Source organism: Miniopterus schreibersii (assembly GCF_964146895.1).
Source record: "Miniopterus schreibersii genome assembly, chromosome: 10".
Taxonomy (NCBI): Eukaryota; Metazoa; Chordata; class Mammalia; order Chiroptera; family Miniopteridae; genus Miniopterus; species Miniopterus schreibersii.
In genome coordinates this window covers 44,046,002-44,064,667 of record NC_138110.1, presented here as the reverse complement: position 1 = coordinate 44,064,667, position 18,666 = coordinate 44,046,002, and the positions used below count along the sequence as shown (strand labels likewise).

General features: G+C 37.8%; 1 protein-coding gene across 4 annotated transcripts in view; it reads left to right on the top strand.

Annotated features, from left to right (window-relative positions):
* The window catches only part of L3MBTL4 (L3MBTL histone methyl-lysine binding protein 4), a 286,253-nt gene that overhangs the window by 78,188 nt on the left and 189,399 nt on the right, over positions 1-18,666 (top strand). For all 4 annotated transcript variants that reach the window (XM_081149411.1, XM_081149413.1, XM_081149410.1 and 1 more), the window contains exon 5: positions 6,479-6,570. In XM_081149411.1, coding sequence (XP_081005537.1) covers positions 6,479-6,570 — 92 coding nt within the window. The remainder of the gene's footprint in view (positions 1-6,478; positions 6,571-18,666) is intronic.

The window sequence follows — 18,666 nt, the reverse complement described above, 5'->3', positions numbered from 1 at the left end:
ACTGAATGTGTGAGCTCCTTGTACGAGGGAGATGTTGCTGCCCAGTCCCATTAGATATTGTGAGGGATTTGTAAAAGGAATGCTTTTGAGAGCTAAATCTCTGTGTATCTCAGTGTTCTGCTGTCTAAAAATGTGTAGTCTGGCTAAGGGTAGTGTGACTATATATTCATAAAGTAATGCCATATGCACACACCCTTAAGAAAAGTAGTTAATGCCCAGCCTTTAACCCATCCAAGCATGGAACCTACCTTTTCTTGACTTAGCTCCTTGGTTTTGCCAGGCTGGTAGATTTGTTTTCTCAGCAATGGGCCCTCCTACTCTACTGCTGAGTCTATGATTGAATTCTCTCCCTTCACACTGCACAGCTTGGACCCTTATTTCTATAGTTGATTCCCACTGTGAATGGTTTGGTGGCAGCTCTGGCTGGGTCCGCTGCAGTTCTTCTCATCTACCCCCTTTGTTGATAGTTTCTGTAGGCCTGTACTTGGGGTTGTAGACAAGATAATAATTATGCTCAATGGAGGACACTGGTTCACGACCATGTTTTTTTTTTGTTTTTGTTTTTTTTAAAGGTGTACTGCAGAAATGCCATTTGTCAATGGTCACATGAACTCCTGGTAGTAGTAATAGAATAAAAAGAAGCTAATCACTTAAAAACAATTCATTATCATCTTACAATGTTGCTTTTGTCAATGAGCGTGTCTTCTATCATCTTGCTTTCTTGACATTTTACTTGGGCTGTATTCGACACATTTTCTTCTGTGTTCTTTGCTTTCAATTTCTAGGCTTTGCTTTTGCTAGTCTGATGAATAGGCCAAGAAATCTCAAGGTGTGTGTAGAAGAATAAAGCAAAATTCAGTGAGTGGTAAAGTGTAAATGTGTCATCCTGTCATTTCACCAGGCACAAATTGCTACTTTTGTGAAAGAAGCTTCAATATTTGCTGACCTGCAAATTTGGCTGAGGCTAAGTAAACCAAACAGCTCAGACCTGCAGATCAGTTGAGGGACTCCATCTTGCTTTTGGAGGAAAGGACCCCCCCCCCCCCCCCCCCCCCCCCCCCCCCCCGGTCTCATAGTGCTCAAAGAAGGAAAGAGATAGCCCTACCTATTTCCACACAGGGGAAGGTGTTGCATTTCTTTTTTTTAAAAGCCAAATCCATGGCTTACCATGGTGTCCTGGTAAAGCTGCATACATCCAAATAGGCCATTGTAGACGAGGCTTACCTGCAGGTGATCTAAGTCTTAACAGAATGCCCTGTGATCCTTCTGGAACATGACTACTGGAAGGCTCTTGAGGAGCTGCTCCAGGTCATTTTTCATTTGCATACAAGCCTCCCTTAGGAGTTCATCATGATATAGTTTCTCATTGCCTCACGGGGTTCTGATGAGATTGAGGCATTTTGCTTCAACCCCCACTCTCTGCCCCCTTAGAGTGTAACTGCAGGCTATAAAACAGCTTAGCTGTGACTTGAAATTGGCTCCGCAGGAACAGGGCAGCTGAACATCCACATTGTAGTATCTAGTTCCTTTTGTTTCAGCATCACCCTATGCAAGGGACACAGGAAGCTAGCCCCTTTAGCTGCTTTTGCTTTTTGCTGTCTATTGGAGTAATAAACTGAATATAAAAAAGGGCTGGGTTCTTGACTGGCCAAATCTGCTAGCCTTTGTTTTGCATTGCTTGACAGATCTCATCACCTTAACCTAGGTATTTTCATTTCTTTTTTTTTTTTTAAGTCATATTCTGTGATGTTTATAACCATAATTTATTTTATTTGGCCTCAGTTGTTGGATGTTTAGATTTTGACTCCCAAACTTTGTGCTGTTGTAAAGGCAGCATTTGTTACTTTTGCTTTTTTTTTTTTTTTTTTCCAGAATACAATGTTAAATTGGGATGAATAGATCAGTGAGTATTAGTATGTTATTTTTTGGCAATAAATACATGTTATCGATGTAATTTTCAAAAGTTTTAGTCAGATTTACAAAACCACTGTCAGTGAGTGAGCTTATTAATTTCCTGGCAGATTTAATTTCATGGTGCTGTTAAACATCAAAGTTACTAATTTAATAGACATTTCTGCTACATCTTGACTGTGTATGCTAAAGTGGGGCAGTGTGATATAACAGGTGTGCATGGGCTAGAAATGTTGTTTAAATCCAGACTTTTCTAGATGTGTGACCTCTCTAAGCCTCCATTTCTTAAAATTATAAGATAAGGTTATGTATATTATATTGTAAAGAATAAATAGAAACATACACATCATACATATACACTCACACATGTTTTGCGCATGTGCACACACACACCAACCACCTAATTGGATACTTGGCATAATAATAGGTGTATATTAAGTGATGATTAATATACAATCAAATACATTTATATATTAGTAGTGTTTGGCAGAAGTAGTGTTTGGAACACTTTGTTGTGGCCAGTGTTTATTTTGAAAAGAGGAGGAATTTAGGATTTACAAACTGGTACGTATATCCAGTATTTTATAAAACAAAGGTCATATCTGTAGTATGTCTGAGAAAACTGCCTTAAAAATATAGTAAATTTGATACCTGAAGCATTGCTGTCTCATAATTGGTTTCTTCCCTCCAGGAAATTGAGAAATGAGGTGGTCAAAATAAATAAATAAATTATTTATTTATTTATTTATTTATTTATTTATTTATTTATATTGTTGACACTATTACAGATGTCCCCCATGAAAGCCAAAAGTACTATTCTGCTTGCCTGCCTCCCCTTTAATTCACTAAGCAAATATGTACGGCCAAGCATGATTATAGCCCCAGGGCCACAATGATGAACAAGACCCAAATCTCTCTTTTTTTTAGGATCTTACATTCTAATTCTAAGTAAGCAAACTGGTTCATTTCAGCTAATGTTAGTTTCAGCTAATGTAATTAATCCCTGTGAAAGAATGAAACAAGGTGAAAAGAGACAAAAGGGGTGACAGAACACTTTAGAATCAGTGGCAGGTGAAGGGCTGTCTGCAGGCTCCAGGTGCAGGTAAACTTGGTACTCCCTCCTCTCACCTGCAGGCACTATGTTGCTGAGCAGTCTCTTGCTTTACAAAAATATTTCAGGCATTGAAAGTGGTTATTGTTTGATACTATGTTTTCTCTTCCTGATAAAATTTTAAAGGTTCATTGCATACTTATGTGATCATAAAAAAAGATCTTAGATATGATTTACTTCTGGTGAAATGATAATATATGACAATGGGAAATATGATTAAATTGAGAAATTATACGCAATCATTTTAAGAACACAGCTGTTGTAGAAAATGAGATATCTATATTTGCTTTAGAGCCAACACTGCTGTAATGTTTTTGTAAAGCATATAATGGTAATGTAGTAAAATGTTTATGTGAAAATAGGGATGTTGAATAATCTTACCAGATCATCTTCAGGGTTTGTCAAATTGCTTTCTTGGTTTAGGAAAATAAAACATCTCATGTTGTGGTAGAAATAACAGCAAATCTTTTAAGGGATGTAATGGCCAACAGACTGAGCTCTGATGGAAATCACACTGTGGTATCTCATTGTGGGGTTTTTGTTTTGTTTTTTTTTTTTTTAATTCTTTTTATTGTTGAAAGTATTACAGATGTCCCCTTTTTCCCCCATTTACCCCCTCTACCCCACTCTGGCCCCCTCCCAAGGCTTTCACCGCCCTATTGTCTGTGTCCATGGGTTATGCATATATGTGTATAAGTTATTGGTTAATCTCTTCCCACCCCCCGTTTCCCTGTGGTATACATCAGTCTGTTGCTTCCATGTCTCTGGGTCTGTTTTGTTCGTCAGTTTATTTTGTTCATTAGATTCCACATATAAATGAGATCATGTGATACTTATCTTTCTATGACTGGCTTATTTTACTTAGCATAATACTCTCCAGGTCCCCCAAGCCATCTCAGAGGGTAAGAGATCCTTCTTTTGTACAGCCGCATAGTATTCCATTGTGTAAATGTACCACAGTTTTTTTATCCATTCATCTACTGATGAGCACTTGGGTTGTGATCTGGATATCTCACCCTTTTCAAACAAAGCAAGAAAAATTATTATGACAATTCTGTTAGCCCATATGATAATTAAAATGCTTTACTTAGTCTCAGGCTTTAGTAAGTGTATTGCTTAGCAATAATAACAGGTTAGTGTGTTGTGATTGATACAGAGTAAATGTTATGTTAATGTGCATGATCTGTTGTATCTGTTTTAAGATTATAAATTGATGTTATTTTTTTCTTTATTACCCGAGCATAAAAATATTCTCTTTTTTGTCAATAATACATATGGATACTAAAGGAAAAATAATTTATAGTATTTATTTATACTATAATCTATTAGACCGGGGACTGGGTTATATTTTTATTCCAGCAGGCAGCACACTTCTTGGCACATTAAGAAGAGCTCAGAAAATATTTATTTAATTTAATTAATTAATTTAATTTTTAATCCTCACCTGAGGGTATTTTTTCCATTACTTTTTGGAGAGAGTAGGAGGAAGAGTGAGAGAGGGAAACTTTGATGTGAAGGAGACACATCGATTGGTTGCATCCTGCATGCGCCCAACTGGGGCTGGGGATTGAGCCTGCAACCAGGGTACATCCCCTTGGCCAGAATCGAACCCAGGACCCTTCATTCCACAAGCCGACACTCTAACCACTGAGCCAAAAGGGCTAAGTCTGAAAATATTTTTTAAATGATTAAAAGTCTACATGAATTTTTCCTGTACAACTTAGTGGATTTTTATGTTTGTTATATCAGGTTGCTTTATTATCTAGTTTCAGATATTTGACTTAGAGGTGTATTGTACCCCACTTGTCACCACAAATACTAACGCAGTTCTGACCCTTTACTATCTGTACCTTCTTCTGGAGCATTTTGCAGAAAGATAAATGTTAAAAATTTTGAACAGTCTTCTCCAAGGATGCATGTATGTGTATGTGTGTGAATGTGTGAGAATGTGTGAGTGTGTGCATGTAGAGAATTTTAAAACTGTAGAAAGTAACAAATAAGGAAAGAATATTTACGTGAATGTCACCACCCACGTATAGCCATTGTCAATATGTTGCTCTTTCTTTTCAATTGCTTTTCTATGCTTGTGTTTGCATGTGTGGACACACATGTATGCAGAGTACCTTGCACAAAGAAGGTGCTTTATAAATATGTTGAGTATGTGAGTGTTTTAATATATGTAATTTATTTTAAAATTTAAGATATTATATGTACTGTTTGTGTCCTTACTTTGATTTTTACTCATCACAGAAAGTCCTCAAGATATTTTATTTAAAAATATGGATTTGGATAACTTCATAATCATGTATATACACATATGTACCATAATTTAACCTTTCTCCCATGTTAATTTTATTTTGCATTTTTGCTGTAATAATTTTATGTACATTTTTACCATTAAGTTTTATCATGACTACTTTTTTAGCAGATAATAATCCTAGAGAAGGAAGTACTGGGACATAGAATATAAACTTAAAACAATTGTTAGTCCTTTTCACCAGATTTTTATTATTTAAAGATGATATCTTATTGAATTACAAAGGATAGGTATTCATTTAGAAAATTTGGAAAGCAGGAAAACAAAGAACAAAGAATATTGAAAAGAAATTTTTTATAATCCTGGCACCTAAAGATGACTTCATTTAAGATTTTGATTTATATAATTTTAGTTTTTTTATTTCCATTATTTTATGAAAAAGGATCATTTTGTTTTCTCAACTGCTTCCCCCTCCCTTAGTTGTGTATTATTAACATACCTTCCTCTGTCATTAAACAGTGTGCTACAATGTAACTTTACGGCCAATTATTAAAATGACATGCCTATACAATGCATTTAATTAATCCTCTCTTAGTGGACCTTTAGTTTCCAACATTTCATTATTATAAAGACTTATAGGATAAAAACCCTTGTGTTTGTCCCTTGGGCACATCCACTGTAATTGTATTAAGACAAATTCCTAGAAGAGTTGCTGGTTTCAGGTATATGAATAATTTTTAAGGCTTTTGACATATATTTCACATTGCCTTCTGACAGATTGCACTAATTGGCATTCACTCCAAAAAGAGGTAAAGTTAAAGGAGATTATAAAAAATTCCTCCAGTCATTCACCTTAAAATTAACCAAATCATCTTGTAGAGAACCTGTAACTGTTCACTCTTCTGTGAATGGAGTATGAGGGTCCCTGTTTAAAATGTTCACCAGCAGTCTTTTGGGGGGTGGGATATATTCATAAGCCTGTTCTAAAACAGGAAAAGCTGAATATGGAGTAGTTAGATGATTTTACTCAGTGCTCACAGAAAGTGAGAGAGAAGGCTCTTATTGGATGCTGGGTCTTCTGATTACCAATTTAATTAAGTTGCCTGCTTCTTGGGTTTATCTTCAATTGAATTTTATTATTTTTCTGTCACTAATTGTTTCAAGAAAAGTCATTGTGTTTTGTTTGTTTTTTCCCCCAGTCCCTTCAGCAGCTGCACAGGACACGTGGTCTTGGGGGCAGTACTTGAAAGAACAGAAGGCTATAGCAGCACCCGTTGAACTGTTTTCCCAGGTGAAATACTGAAGGTCTTATATTTTTGCAAGGAATCAACACTTAAGATAATTAACTAGAACCAAATTGTTTGCCTAGAGAGCGCACCAACTTATTTGACTTGTAGTTGCTGGAAAGTGGCAAAACAAAGCTAATCAAGGACTTAGTTTTTCAGAGTGTGTGCTCTGGCCCTGGGCTCCTGGGTTTGAAAACCAGTGCTACTACCTCCCAGCTCCACGACCTTGGGCAAACCATTCAGCCTCTCTGTGCCTCAGTTTCCTCATCCATACTTACCTCCTTGGGTTGTTGGAGGATTAAATAAATTGTACATGTATAGGACATAAGATACAACATGCACAAGATAAATACTCAATAAGTGTTAGTCTTTCTTTTTATAAGCTGATATTACTTGCATATGTTCACCCAAGGATCAGGCTTGAGGGATCTGTTTTCATATGTTGCATGGATGTGGTGGGTCAGACAACATGTTAAAGGAGACAGTGAGACCCCCTAAATCATGTCCTACCTGACTGTAAAGATGCCCAGAATCTGACTTTCAAAGCTTCTGGGGATCATCTTTATCCAGATTCCAAACCTTCCTTTGTCCTATTCTTCTCAGTTTGTGTTTTCGGTATTTCAGGGCCAATTTATATTTTAAAATTACATCAGATTTGCATCATTATATTGTATTTAAGCTAGCAGAGAATCTAAAACTTTTTATTTGCTTTACGTTTCATGACATCTGTTGAGTTACGTCTGGTACTTTTTATTATGTTAAAGAGCTAGTAATTGTAACCCTGGACATGGCAATGAAACAGGGAGAAGAGGTGTGATGCAAACAGGAAAAGAGAACCCAAGTGCTGACACCTCACATTTAAGAAATACTAAATGCCCTCTTACTGGTTTTGAACCCATTCTTCACATCAGATATTTTTGTGGAACTTTGGAAAACAGAGGTGTGGGTATTCCTGAGACCTACTAGATTGGAACCTCAGGGGTGGAGCCTGGAAATCTGCAGTTGAGAACCTCCCCAGGGCTGTGTGCAGAGGTCCACTATGGTAGAAGGTTTTAAGTACTGTGCAATTCCTGCTTGAGGCAGGTCCCTGCTACCACTTGATGAGACTTAGGGTGTTTGTTCTTTCTAAAGTATGTGAGCTGCATAGGTAAGGGATCTCTTCTTCTTTTTCTTTTGTGTTTCCTCACAGTGACTCTCTGTTTAGTGAACTCATGTAATCAGTCAGTATTAAATGACTTCTGTGAAACCTCTTTTTCTAAGTATAGAAGGTCTTTAAAGGGCATTTGCAGTGACTGGGGCAGGCCATTGTAACTCGTGTCCACTCTTTCGTCTCTCCCTGTGCCCATCCTGTGCCCTTGCTGCAGTGGTAAGTGCTCATCAGGAGGGTAGAGTGGACCAGAGCAGGAGCTGGCCAGAGTCCGTCAGATGCCATGACCCCAAGGGCAGATGTAGCCCAGCAAGGGTCTAAGATTCGAAGTTTACCCAGAGTGCATAGACCAGGCTTGGATGGAATCATTCACTGTCTAGGGTCTCAAGGCAGCCAGAAGCCATGTCGGAACAGTCAGTGGCTTTAGGTAAAACTTACACGTAACAGAATTGGCCAGGAATGATGCAGTGTCTTAGGAATTAGGTTTATGCTGTGTCATTCAGATCAGGATCCTAGGACACAGATTCTCTCTTACCTCCACCCAAGATTGAACCTGCTATTTGAGTGTTAGGGGTGAAGTTTGTCCTAATTTCCAGAGCAAGGCAAGTTTTGGTTGATGGCAGCAAAGTGTTAGATTCTCTGACTAGCTCCTGCATTCTCCCCCTCATCTCAGCCAGCCAGTGTGTTAACATTATTTCTCAGAGTTTCTCCTTTCAGGTTCTTTAAGGTTCATCAACTAGTATAAGAACACCTGTAGAAGAGAAAATTCCTCCCCAGGATTTTCTCTTGTGATCTGGTATTAACTAAAAAAGCCACCAATGGGCAAATCTTCTGTTCCCAAAATAAATCTTTATGGCAATATTGGGTGCTGTGTACTAATTGGCTATGAGACATATAACTTTTCTCCCTTGACTTTATAGACATCTGACAAAAGAGGTACTAGAAAATGCTAAGTGAGAAGACAGTCTTGGGACATGTAAAGACAGGAGTGGGTTCTCTTTGGAGAGTATAAACAGAGTCTGCGTGACTGTTGAGTGGGGATGAGTGGTGAGGAAGGGAAGTCTTGGATGGTTCCTTAACCAATAATACGACTTAAAATATGACTTTCTCAAGCTTTTGAGCTCTGTCAACTCTGAAAGTGACAGGTTAGTACATGAAAAGCAGACACAGCTGACATGTTGGAGTGCCTTTCTCTTTACTCATAATTTAACAGTCAAGCTACTCTCATTTTTAAGGCTCTGTGTGTGCAATGCACCATGTAAGACCTAGACTAAAACACTAAGGAGTTTATGACATGGTTTCTTAAAACCTTGCCACCTAGTTGGGATATGAAATATGCCCATAAAACATGATAACAATGTAACGTAGAATGTTAATAGTCAGTGGAATGTACAGTAATGAGTTTACTAGGTATTCTATGCTGAGAGGGGACCTCATCCAACCCTGAATGAGAAGAATGAAGGCACTGATTATTATGTCTGGTTTTTCCTGATGAGCTAAGAAGATGCTTGTGCTCAAGTACAGTGGTAATCTAACTCAACATTTATGTTCTAAGATGAAGTAAGTGTGGTTTATAATTGAAAATAGGCTTCAATATGATCAAAAGGCAGACGCCAGCCTTCCAAGGAGCATCAGACTGAATTCAATTTTGTATTGACATTGTGCTCTTGACTATTAATGTCCATTTTCATTGTGTAAATATTATAATAATGGTGTTCAGGTCAGCTGAAATGGAACTCTTCAGATTTGACACTGAAATGTTGAAAATTATACTTAAAATAGTTTGCGTATCCTGAATGGAAAACTATCAAAAGACATTAAAGTATTGCTTTACTTTTAATTTATAATTTCCATACTAATATTCGTGTTTTAAAAGTTGACACAGACACACATGCCCACATGATCAATTTCATGATGCAAATGAAATGTATATTCTACCAAGAATGTGTGTATTTCTTTTAAGGAGTGTTCTTATTTTATTTATGGTACTCCTATATACACTGGTTTTTACATATCTATAGGCCTGTTTTAAATTTCTTTTTGTACAAGAGAAAGTAAAATGTTTTATGTTTTGTAATTCACTTCACTATTTGTATAATGAATATACAAAGATATAAACACCTTCTGTTGACAGAATATTTAAAAATATTTTCTCTTCATTACCAGCGAAATTTGCCTATCTTGACTTGATGTAAACTTTGAAATAATTTTTCTTTTGTTTTGAGGTTGGTATTAAAATATTTTTCCTCTTATCACTCCCTGCCCATTGTCTGAGCATACCGTGTAATTTTCTAAGGCATTCTTTTCACTCTGTTGTCCATGACATCAAGTCCAAGTGTGTCAGCCTGGAATTGAAGGCCCCAGTTCAGCTCCATCTGCAGATGGGCATCAACACAAAGCTTCTTCCGTGCCTGTCGGGAACCTCCATGCATTGGTTCCTGCTTGTTGTTGCCTCCATTGACATTTCAGTTTTTGACTATTTTTGAAGGCCTCTGTATCTCTTCTTGCTCTCTAAACCTCATGGCTCCATGTCTCCTCTAATATCCCCCCTTTCACGTGTCTGCCCAGCATGCCCATTCTGACATGTGGCCATAGGCTTGCTAGGCAGCCACCATTTGCCTAACTCACATTGGTAGGAGGATCAGGGGACAGTAGAGGAGTCTCATGAAGATCAGATGCTCACTCCTGGTGTTACCTGGCTGTTAGCAGACCCAGGTCTTCCCTGTACCAGCCCCGACACTCTGGGGCGAATCACATCTGCAGCATTGTCAGGCCTCTGACCGAGGAAGCACAGCTTGCCTTGGCTCTAACCTGTCTGTTCTGGTGACAGGGAGTCCCCCCAGCCTCACATCCCTGTTGTCCTTAGTCACTGGCCCAGAAAGCTCTGCTTTTCATCCCTAGGCAGATGTTCCTCTCTTCCCAGCCAGTGTTGGATTGCAGAGTTTGCTAAACATGTGCTCAGGCCCCTGCAAAGCAGGGACACTTCCACATTTTCAAAATAATTTGGTATTTCAGAAAAAAATAAAAGTTATCATGAGAAAAGTTGAAACTTTCTTGGGTTTCTTCATATATCCAAGAAAAGGGCCTTCTGTACTAGTCTCCCCACCCCTCTGGTGGCCAGCTTGAGTCTTCCCTCCTCCTTTGCTCTGTTTGTTTGACAACCTAGTCTGCTCAAGTTTTACCTCTTAATTCTTCATTTTCTACTCTCTGTCCTTATTACTGTGGCCTTAATTTTGGAATAAGCTGTGGCTTTTATTCATATAAATTACAGTGAAAGTTTCTTAAACGGTTACTCTCTATCCAGGCTGGCTCCACTTTTAACCTTTCCTTCACACTACTGCCATAATGATCTTTGTAAATTCTAGCTCTGTTTATCATTTTCGTATATTTTTGACTACTAATTTTAGGCCATTCTGTGTGATTACCTGTAGGTGCATTTTGTTTCTTGGTAAATTATAATCTCCTCGGAGACTGACTGGGATTCCTTTTTATTTTTAATTCCTTCCTGCTTTATGGTTCTCTGGGAGAGGTGCATTTTCAAGCACCTATTATTTGCTTGGTGCTTTTACATATGCTGCCTCACTAAGTCCTTCTGGCTACTTTCCCTGAACTTTATAGAGGAAGGACTCTATGGTGCACTTCTCTGACCCTTAGTTTATTTAACTGAAAATGGCAGATAATATCACTCACTTCTCGGGGACTGTTGAAGAATTACAGATAATGTATATGAAGTGTGTGGCATACTGCAGTGTCTGACACTTTATTAAACGCAAGCAGTTTTTAAAATTGCTCTTCTCTGAGATCCTAGTCCTTTGCTCTCCCCCAAACCCCCTCTCTGCCCTTCTCGGTGGCATTCATTCAGAACACCAGCCCGGGCAGGTCTCCGTAATCTTGTTGCTGTCAGGACTTGCCTTGTTTGACCGCAGTGGTGCCCCTGCCTGTGACCCACCCGCTGGGGATGTTGATCTTGGTTTCTTCTGCACTTCAGGGCGAGTGGCCAGGGGAAACCCCCGTCCCTGGGCTGCACCCGCTCTCTCAATGCTGGGGACGGCCGTCCAGCCCTCTCCTCTCCTCACAACCTCGCTCCTCCCGCCTTCGCACATCACTTACTGGCTTTCTTCCTGGCGAAAACAGAAACATCTCCTCATTTGACTCTCTTCTCTCCTGAGACAAGGCAGAATTCTTAGGCAGACTTTGGTGTTTCTACTTTTCCTCTCCTGCCTCCCTCAGTGACATCTTAATCTTGGACATTCCTTATTCCATGTTCCTGTGTGGTACTCCACCTCTCTTCCCTCATTAAAATCTACTATAATGTATTATGATTTTGGAAGGAAATGCTCTGTGTCCTGATAAGGAAAGTCCAGCCACCTGTAGGATGATGGGGGAGTATTATTTTTGGAAGGGGCTGGGAATACTTGGAGAACAAAGACCCTTTCCTGGCTTTACCTCTTAATTGACCAAGATGGAAGAGAGCCTTATTTGAACGCACTCCTGTACTCTCTTCTTTACTTGAAATCAAAATGAAAGGAATAGCTCACTTTCTCTTTCTAAATGTAACTTCTGCATCCAGACTTAAATTTTATTTTTAAAAATATATTTTTTCTAAATACACAAGTACATTAAAAGTGGACACCCCCCCCCCCGTGTTTGTGTGTTGTTTTTGATAAAGTCTGGATTTGTACTTATCTCTGCAGGTGCAAAAGATGCTGCTGTAAAAATTCATGTTTGTTAAACCCCCTGTAAAACTATGTGAGATACCTAAAGCCTTTTCAACTAAAACAATTCAGTCAGATATCAAGTTATTTGTGTTTTGAACATGCTTCCAAATTACTTAATAGTCTCTGAGACCACTATCATAGTTTTAATATGAGTCCTTAGATAAACTTTAAATATTAATCGTGAGCCACATGATGATCATGTGTGGCATTTTTAGTGGTTGCATAAACTATAATGAAATTCCTCATTATGTTACAAATTCTGATGCACTTAGAATCAAATATAGCCTCAGTCTGTATTTGCTTTTTACTTGCCTGAAGTGTTTGCTGTTTATTTGCCTGTTTGTTTTTGTCTTGTATGTGTTTTCTTGCCTCAGTTTTAAGATAACTTCGTGGGTGTTTAACAGTTCTTCCTGGGTGTATTATATATTTTTTGAAAAAAATACTGTGTGTATTACATTTAGCCATTTGGGTGGGGTTTAAATCACAAGTCTTATCGAGGGCAGGGAAGGAAGTGTGTTTTAAAACTAGAATGTGGCCTTACAACATGAAGTCATTTAAGCTGGTTAATTAGTGGGACCCTGAAGAGCAGAGCAAATGCCCATTCATGTTTATTCTCATACCCTCTGAGGCTCTAAGTTCAGGGGCAAACTGAAGATGCATCCTGATCTTGTGGTTCAGATGCTTTCCCACTTCTCTGAAATGGTGATTCAAAGTACCAGGGGCACTGTGAAATGGTTTTGCAGATTTGAAGTAGTGGAGCCGGACAGTCAGATCAGGGCTGCTCTCTCCCTCTTGGGAGGGGCTTGCAGCCCCTGTAAAGGCTGCTTATCTGCAACTGCAGCTGGAAGCTGAATGCCAGGTTCAGAGCTGCTCAGAGGAAGAGAAATTAAAAGGAGAAAATAGTGAAATTCAGAATCAAGGAGAGAGAGTTTGCATAGCTTTTCTTCTTTAGTTAAAGGAAATTTATATTAGAAGTATCCTTGTCTTTTTTCCCCCCTGGGAGAATCTAGTCTTTCGGGAAAAAATGTGTGGGTTCAGTGTTCTAGATGCTAGACTCAGAGGGTTTGTGGAATCCGCTCAGTGATGGCCAGTGATTTATCAGACAACTTTTGTAGTTATTTTTAAAAGTTCTATCTGTACAGTTTTTTATTTTATACTGTGTGGGTTCTTTCTCTTTGTTCATAAATACCTTCGTTGATGTAAATCTGCCTAAATTCAGCGGTATTTCACCCACTCTAGTATGTATTGTTTTTTGTTTTTGAGACTATAATTCAGTCAGTGGTTAGGTTAGGGTGACCGGAGATAATATACACATATCTATATCTGAGCCAGATTCTTCCTATCAGTGGGTCAGTAGGTTCTGGGGAAATGGGAGTTTTTGAATCTGAGATTGTAAAACAACAGTAGGAATTACATTCACTAGCTTGCTAAAGTATACTTTTGTTATACCATGAATTCTGTGTTCTCTATTTGTAGAATGCTCTTTGGTATGATCTTGGCAGGAGTTTGAGATTCAGAATTAATTTATGAAAAATGTTCAAAATAACAAGAAAGTACTCTCTAAAATGAGAGTTTAAAAATATATAATCAGCCATCCTTTGCTGCCACCTTAACTGAACCTTTGCAGGGTTTTATGTTTAATTATATAGCTGATGATTTCTCCCCATTAGCTTAACAAATGGCAAAAATAGGTGACACTTGGCTAAAGCAGAATTTGGACCTGCCTTACTGCCTGGCCTGTGTATCCATGATGAACAGCTGCCGGGAGCTGCTGTGTTCTGCTACTGAAGTTTCCTACAGATGTTATTTAGTCAGTGGATTGATTGATGACAGATTCCCTGAAGGAATAGCCACGTGGCTCTTAATCTTTTTTCAGGTCTTAGGCCCTTTTGAACATCTAATGAAAGGTATTGCTAATCTCCTTAGAGAAGTGTCTATATCTATTTGCATGCAAATTTTATATAAAATTCAGGAGATTTCTGCAGTCCCTGAAGAAATCATGGATCCCACCCCAGCTGCACCATTAAAAACAGATACATTAAGGTGTAGTTTAAACAAGAATAGGGGGAAAAAGTGTATATATGTGAGTGATGTGTACTGTGTGTATATAGATATATATTTCAAGTACACTATTTTCTCTGTGATTAAAAGAAGAGAAAGCCAGAAGGGGTTCCATACTCTTGATATAGCCCACCGTTAGCTCAGGTGAAAATCATAAAGCTTATTGAGGGAAAAGCAAGGAAGGAGTTTCATAACTTCTCATAATGCCTGTATTTTGCAGTGAATAGACATTTATGATGAAAGATTCATTGCAAGAGAACTGGGAGAATATTGAAGCTATAGTAATGCATCAGAAAGTTGGGATTGAAAAATAGGTACAAAAATATAGCTGTTAACGAGCTGTCCATAAAGTCCTTGAAAGTATCAGTAGGTATTGATAACATGATAAAAGTAAAATGATCACATTATGGAAAATTTGGAAATTTTTTCCAAGCCTGAAATTGGGTGTCAATTTAAACTCCCGCCTTCTTCATCTTCTGTATCCAGCCAACCATCAGCTTCTGCCCCCTTTATAGCTATTGAATCTGGTCTCTTCCTTCCATCCCAACTCTTCTTGTTCTGCATTGATTGAGGTCCTCATTGTCACTCGTCCAGTTTATTGCAATGATCTGGAATGGGATGGAATGTATCTTTGCCGTTAAGTGCACAGAGCAGGGTTTGAATTCGAATTCTAGGTTTTTACTGACTAATTGTGTAGAGGGAGCCCCTGTGACTTCCTCTGAGCCTGTTTCCTCATATGTGTAATGGAGATCGTAATAGCTCCGTACAGGGGACGTCAAGGCTTAAATAAGCTGAGTGAGACGCTGTACATGACACATGAGAAGCTCTCAGTTATTGGTAGATATTGAAAGCCTCCTTAACCATCTTTTCTATTTCTAGTCTTGCTAATTTTCTAATTAATTCTCCACAGTGCCAGTAATACAATCTCTATAAAATGAAAGAATGGTTTTTTTTCTCTCCTGTGCTTGAAAGCTTTTTCTAATGTTGCATCAACTAAAAATAAACTGAAAGGCCCTTAGCAAGACATATAAGGCTTCTTGTAACCTGTGTCCTGCCTACTTGCCTAGCATCATCATCACTTGATTGTGTGTGTGTTGATTTAAAAAAAAAAAAAAAAAAGCCATTAAAAAAATTTAAGGAGACGGAAGAGTATAAAAATTAAAAAGCTTTCTTTCTGCAGGTTCCCCTTTCCAGGTGAACCACTCAAAATAATGTGAGTGTGTACTTTCAGATCTGTATAAATGCTCTTATGTAGATATGTGGATAATGTTCATATAAATAGTTGTGTTTTGCTGGTCTAACACTCGCCTTATTTTATCAGTATATCATGGCTATGATGCCACCTGAGAATATACAGGTCTGTGTCTTGCTTTTTAATAGCTGCATTGTATTCCATGTATTGTATCTATTTTCTCTCTTTCTAAAATTATTTTATATATGCTGTTGTGATAAAAATATAATTCAGTTTTCTTCCCCAAGTGGATAGCCATATGTCCTAATGCCATTTATATTTATTCTCCTGACTTACAATGCCACCTTTATTTTGTATTAAATTCCCATATATGGGGATATGGCCTTCTCTATGTCACTTGTTTTCAAACTGTTGGCATCTGGCAATCATTTATGATCACAGACCACCAATAATACTCAGACCACCAATTTTAGTTATTTAAAAAACTCACTCTAAGTTTTAACTATATAATAAAAGCATATTATGAAGTCTTTAGTCAGTGAGTGGGATAGTGTTGGCCTTAACTTTTCATAATGCTCTACTGCAGTGACTAATAACCCATATGCTAAAGCCAGACATAGTGTGGTCTCGGGAACATTATACAACCTCTTGTGCCCCAGTTTCATCATCTGTATAATGTACATAATAACACCTATTTTGTAGAGTTTTTATGATGACTTAATGAGTTGATACTTGTAAAGTGCTTAGAGCAGGATCTTACCCAGATTTAAGTGCTTCATAAATGCTTGCTGGATAAAAGGCATCTTTATAAAGGATAGCTTAGGCTCGGCAACCGTTTCTTCTCATTCCTTATTCATTTCTGGTTAATGAGAAAATTATATCGAAGTATTACAAGTTGTAAACTAAGAGAGTAAATGTTTGATGATTCCTCAGGTAGATCTGGATCATCCTGGATATTCGGATCAAATGTAAACTGAGACTCCTTTTGTTTCATCAAATGCCAAGTCAAGAAGACTATCATGCTCAAAACTGGGTGGCCTAATTCTGTCTACTTGAGAGAGAGCTACAAATGCATTCATAGCTTTCTCTTTGGGCGTGTTCGTTTCAGGAAAATGTTTCTCCATGTTTCTTTCTGCAGTAATTGAATTAATTTTAGGCTACCAATAACATGATTGTTTTGTTTTGTTTTTACATTGAGTAAAAATCATCAAGTGTTGACAAAGACTTAAATTCTCCACGGTCAAGCTGTTTATATCACAGTTTGCTTACATAAGACTTCCTGATATTTCACCTTCCACATTTAGAATTGTGACATTTCAGTCCTGGAGATACACATTGAGACCATTTGAGATTCTATAGATGTTGCTAAGATAAACCATTTTTAGTAGGCCACTGAACTCATGGCAGTAGTTCTGGTTTTATAAGAAATTTTGTTTTTAACATCTGCATATCAAATTCCTATGAGCATCTTTCCCTTTGACAGCTACCATACGAAACTTTGGAAACCAGAGGCCCATGGTCCTTGCCCAGTCTTTTGCATAGCATGCTAAAAATATGTGCCTCAGTGGCTGTGATTCCCTTGCATGCCCAATTTTTCCATTTATTTCATTATTGAATTAAGAACAGGAAAATACTGTTGACTGCCAACTCTTGCCTGTGAGTTAAATAGAATGCCTAGGGGCATTCAGATAGAATATTCTGCTTAGCATGATGACACTCTTTGGTAACACACATCTCTAACTGATGCTCTGCTAGTGATGATGGCCACCAAGTTTCTGTAGTCTGTATACTGGCTCAGAAACAATCATTACAGCATAATCTTTCTGCTATTGTAATGGGGTTCTCAATGATAAACAGAGTAAAAGTATTGTCCAGAATTGCACAGATCTGCTGGCACATGTAGGAGAGTGAGTGCCCTTATGCACTGTATTTCATAAAAGGGATTTTGCCAGTAGCCCATCTGTTTTTCTCTTGGTGTGGTGCTTTGTTTTTATATTTCTTTCCTAATGCTCTGACTCATTTTTAAATAATAGTATATAATTTTATACCTGCTGTTGCTCTGAGGTATGGAACTTTGAATAATCCTTCTCCATCATTAGTGACAAATTTATCAATTTCATACTAGAAAGCATTATTTTGCAACTATTCTTGGGGGGGAAAAGACGAAATAGAACACATTAACTTCTATACCCAAGAGCACATGGCGATTCCTTGGAAATGTCCTTGAGGCCTTCATGGCCTGGAGTCACGTTTTGTTTTGCCTGTTTTGTTGCCACGTCTGTCTCCTTGTGTGGAACAAATGGTGGTCAGGCTTTCAGAAGACTTGGGTCCTTAGTTATGCTCTGCTGCTAAACCAGTTGTGTGACCTTTAGAAAGTCTCTTAACCTCTCTGGGCTCGAGTTTCTTTATCTTAAAAGTTTTATTCACATCTACAAACCTTATGATTTTTTAAGACTGAATTTAATGGGCTTATTGTTTGCTTTAAGTGTGTGATTTCAATTCTCTTCATCATAAATTATAATTTTATAAGCACAACTATCAATTATGTTTATAAAATACATGATTTTTAGAAAGGGAAAAAACCCATTAAATTTCTTATGAATAAACCATTCAACAGAAAAGAGATGGATGAAGGCAGTGATATTTCTCACTAAATGTTGCCTTTCAGGTTGTTAAAAATGAATGTTTTGTTGTTAAAAATGAATGTTTTGTTTTTTATTTGAAACCCTCAAAGAATGCTCTGTCCGTTTTAGCCATATAGTGTTCCTTGCAACATTGTTTAAGGCTCCCAAATGTTCAATTGAGAAACCATTTTGAAATGCTTACAAGGGTAATTTTGATCATTTTAACTTCTGGCTGTGAATTATTGCCAGTGTTTTGAATCTGTCATTCTTATGTGATGAGAAGAAATATTACTGGCTCTAATATAATACTGGCTCCAATTTTTGCATCAGTTTTGTTAAAACATGAAAAACGTTCTCTC